Raw genomic sequence first — 1,482 nt, 5'->3', positions numbered from 1 at the left:
GATTTGATCATGCGTTCAAGGACGACGTGCAGTCCATGGACATCGTCGCCTGGAACAAGATCTAGCCCGCCGCTCTGCTGCCATGAAGCGAAATAAAAGAAAATAAACAGGAGGACATAGGGGGAATGAGGCGAGACGCTCCACTGCGCAGTTCATGGCACGTTCGTTTTCTTTTTATTTATTTATTATGAGCAAAATGATTTTTGTGATTGCGTCGGCTCATTTCCAGACCGAAGTAGTTAGCTGTTAGAAACAGTGATATGGAAGGACGCTACTGCGTTGTTGAGGGCCTCTTGTGGGCCATACGGCAGCTGGTGCACCGATCGCTCGCTCGCTTTCTTTTTCGCTCTCTCTCTACCCCGTCGGTGGTACTGGAGTCACTTCCAGCCTTTATCTATGGGTGGTGTGCACAGGCGTACAGCTTGCTGTGCCGTGGATACGTCGCGTTGATGCCTTCGTCTTCTTTTGTTGTTGTTGTTGTTGTCTCCCCCAGCAAGCTAAGAAACTTCCTGTAACGTAAGAACGAAGTCAATGTCTGTCAAGGACGTCAGCAAGAAGAGCGGTGAGCTGGAGGGCAAGCTAAAGGGGAAGCTGTTCTTGGGCGGGACGAAGCCTTCCGAGGAGGATGTGAAGCTGTTTAACGACCTGCTGGGCGCCAACAACACGTGCCTGTACCGCTGGGTGAGGCACATGGCCTCCTTCACGGAGGCGGAGCGCAAGGCGTGGGGTGCCCCGGTGAAGGTGACAGCTCCTGCGCTTGCCCCCGCCCCGACCCCTGCGGCCGCGAAGGAGACACCAAAGAAGGCCGCGCCGGCTCCCGCCAAGAAGGACGACGACGACGACATTGACCTCTTCGGGGACGCGACGGAGGAGGAGACGGCTGCCCTCGAGGCCAAGAAGAAGAAGGACGCCGACGCCAAGAAGGCCAAGAAGGAGATCATTGCCAAGTCCTCCATCCTGTTTGACGTTAAGCCGTGGGACGACACCGTGGACCTGAAGGCGCTGGCGCAGAAGCTGCACGCCATTAAGCGCGACGGCCTGCTCTGGGGCGACCACAAGCTGGTGCCCGTGGCGTTCGGTGTGAAGAAGCTGCAGCAGCTCATCGTCATTGAGGACGACAAGGTCTCCAGCGACGACCTGGAGGATTTGATCATGTCGTTCAAGGACGACGTGCAGTCCATGGACATCGTCGCCTGGAACAAGATCTAGCCCGCCGCTCTGCTGCCATGAAGCGAAATAAAAGAAAATAAACAGGAGGACATAGGGGGAATGAGGCGAGACGCTCCACTGCGCAGTTCATGGCACGTTCGTTTTCTTTTTATTTATTTATTATGAGCAAAATGATTTTTGTGATTGCGTCGGCTCATTTCCAGACCGAAGTAGTTAGCTGTTAAAAACAGTGATATGGAAGGACGCTACTGCGTTGTTGAGGGCCTCTTGTGGGCCATACGGCAGCTGGTGCACCGATCGCTCGCTCGCTTT

General features: G+C 54.8%; 2 protein-coding genes across 2 annotated transcripts in view, besides 1 other annotated feature; one reads left to right on the top strand and one right to left on the bottom strand.

Annotated features, from left to right (window-relative positions):
- Positions 1-465: 465 nt before the first annotated feature.
- Positions 466-484: a microsatellite.
- Positions 485-531: 47 nt separating this feature from the next.
- Tco025E_07782 (25 kDa translation elongation factor 1-beta) lies at positions 532-1,209 on the top strand (the record flags this gene model as incomplete). The annotated part of the gene is made up of 1 exon (XM_029374641.1): positions 532-1,209. One exon carries the CDS (start codon positions 532-534, stop codon positions 1,207-1,209), a length of 678 nt encoding a protein of 225 aa, XP_029225259.1.
- Positions 1,210-1,383: 174 nt separating this feature from the next.
- Positions 1,384-1,482, bottom strand: part of Tco025E_07781 (25 kDa translation elongation factor 1-beta) — a gene marked incomplete at both ends in the record, with an annotated part of 435 nt that continues 336 nt past the window's right edge. Inside the window, one exon of the mRNA XM_029374640.1 lies at positions 1,384-1,482. This exon is cut by the window's right edge and continues 336 nt beyond it. Coding sequence (XP_029225258.1) covers positions 1,384-1,482 — 99 coding nt within the window.

Source organism: Trypanosoma conorhini (genome assembly GCF_003719485.1).
Source record: "Trypanosoma conorhini strain 025E chromosome Unknown Tco_14.4_contig_00632, whole genome shotgun sequence".
Taxonomy (NCBI): Eukaryota; Euglenozoa; class Kinetoplastea; order Trypanosomatida; family Trypanosomatidae; genus Trypanosoma; species Trypanosoma conorhini.
Note: the sequence above shows the minus strand (reverse complement) of the source record. Positions and strands in the feature narration are given on the sequence as shown.